At 40.6% G+C, this 1,991-nt stretch overlaps 1 protein-coding gene across 1 annotated transcript; it reads left to right on the top strand.

The window, feature by feature from the left end:
- The first annotated feature begins 406 nt into the window (after nucleotides 1–406).
- Nucleotides 407–1,507, top strand: LOC148973652 (SCAN domain-containing protein 3-like). Its single transcript, XM_089119198.1, has one exon. The coding sequence runs from the start codon at nucleotides 407–409 to the stop codon at nucleotides 1,505–1,507; it is 1,101 nt and encodes a 366-aa protein (XP_088975324.1).
- Nucleotides 1,508–1,991: the final 484 nt, after the last annotated feature.

Consider the following 1,991-nt stretch of genomic DNA (forward strand, 5'->3'; position numbering starts at 1 on the left):
GCAGGGGTTGTCAAGGAGTGCATGAGTGCGGTGGCTGAAACCTTACTTGAGGGAAAACAAAAAGAAGACATGTGTGTAAAAATCAAGCAAATACCTATGTCAGCATCATCAGCCACAAAGAAAACAGAAATATTAACCCAGGATGTGCTAGCTCAGCTGGATGAAGCAATTCACAAGGCACCATGCATAGGCTTAGCTGTAGATGAGTCCACTGATGTGTCTGACAATGCTCAGCTGTTAGTTTTTGTAAGGTTCTTTAACATAGACAAGGAAAAGTTCTGTGAAGACCTGTTAGGTGTCACACCCCTTCAGACCAGTACAAGAGGAGAGGACATCTACCTGGCTATAAAGGAGATGTTAAAGAAGAGGGCAATAGAGATTAAACAAATGGTTTCAATAACCACAGATGGAGCCCTCTGCCATGGTAGGGAGAGAGAGAGGAGCTGTGGCAAGACTGAAAGAGGACAATCCTCAACTCATCTCTTGCCACTGCATAATTCATCAGTCAGTCCTGTGCTCCACCCTGTCAGATGAGTATGCTGAGGTGATGAACACAATGATGAGAATGATAAACTTTCTCAGAGCTTCCTCTTCCCATCAGCATCGCATGCTCAGGGAATTCCTCAGAGAAGTTGATGCAAATGCTGATGATCTCCTGTTACACAACAATGTAAGATGGCTCAGCAAAGGTAGGGTGTTGGAGCGCTTTTGGTCTATCCGAGGGGAAATCGCAGCTTTCTTGGCACAGCTGAAGAGCCAGAAGGCAACACCATTTTCTCTCTTTTTGGAGGATGACAAGAAGATGGATATTGTGGCTTTTTTGGTTGATATCACTTCACACCTGAATGAACTGAATTTAAAGCTACAGGGCAAGGACAATTCAGTTTGTGATCTGATGACAGCTGTGCGCTCCTTTCAGAGGAAACTTGCGCTGTTTAGGGAAGACCTGCAGGGAGACTGTGCACACTTCCCAACTGTGAAGGAACAGGTTCAGGGTGAGAGAGAGGTGTCTTCTTTTGTTGACTTTGTTGACAAGCTGATTGTAAATTTCAGCAAGCGTTTTGACAGCTTCAGCCTTGGACAGCAGCTCACCCTGTTCATTCAGAACCCATTCCTCATCACAGATGTCAGGGAGTTCTCAAAGGAAGTCACACTACTCTTCAAGTGGGCAGATGCTGGGCCTCTCCAGATGCAACTTGTCGATCTCCAAGCAGATGTGGCCTTGAAAGAGCATTTTGGAAAATCTGATCCTGCCACTTTCTGGCTTCAAATGGTCTCAGAGACCGCTTTCCCGGGTCTGAGGAAAGTAGCCTTGTACATCTTTACCATGTTTGGCTCTACATACAACTGTGAGGCTGCTTTCTCCACAATGAACATTATTAAAAGCAAATATAGATCCAGGCTCACCAACGAGCACCTACACATGTGTATGAGAATGGCCCTAACACCATTCCAGCCCAGATTTAAAATGCTGGCAGGACAAGCAAGGGCTCACTTTTCTCACTAAGCAAGAGAAAGTGAGGAAGTGGGATATAAAAGGGAAAGAAAGAGAAAAGGAAGTGTTAAAGTTGTTCGATTGTTAATATGTGTTAAGATCGTTTATTATAAAATGTTAAAATTAAGTTAAAATTAATTTAAACTTAAGATGTGAAAGGGAGTTAACTAAAAACTAAAAGGGAAACTCAAGCTGTACTTTTTATTTTAATTTTCTAAATTTAAGCACTTTATTTTGAGACGCACATTTTTCAAAAGCTCTCTGTTGTGTTTTATTTATTTATAATTTATTTTTAAATGCAGCCTTTATTTCATTTAAATTGATAATTTATTATTAGAGTACTTATTATTTATGATCCTTACAGTTCAATATATAAACTGACAATAAATATTGTTGAAATATTATTGAATTGGACTTTTATTTTATTTGACAGTCGTCTGTTGACTAGACTTCTTACATATTTTCATACAACTAACGTTACTAGGCTGTGGCACTG

Source organism: Pimephales promelas, chromosome 14, assembly GCF_988280905.1.
Source record: "Pimephales promelas chromosome 14, fPimPro1.hap1.1, whole genome shotgun sequence".
NCBI classification, from domain to species: domain Eukaryota; kingdom Metazoa; phylum Chordata; class Actinopteri; order Cypriniformes; family Leuciscidae; genus Pimephales; species Pimephales promelas.

What these genes read in the sequence shown, in the direction of transcription:
- LOC148973652 (XM_089119198.1), top strand. Translation starts at nt 407, where the DNA reads ATGGAGCCCTCTGCCATGGTAGGGAGAGAGAGAGGAGCTGTGGCAAGA.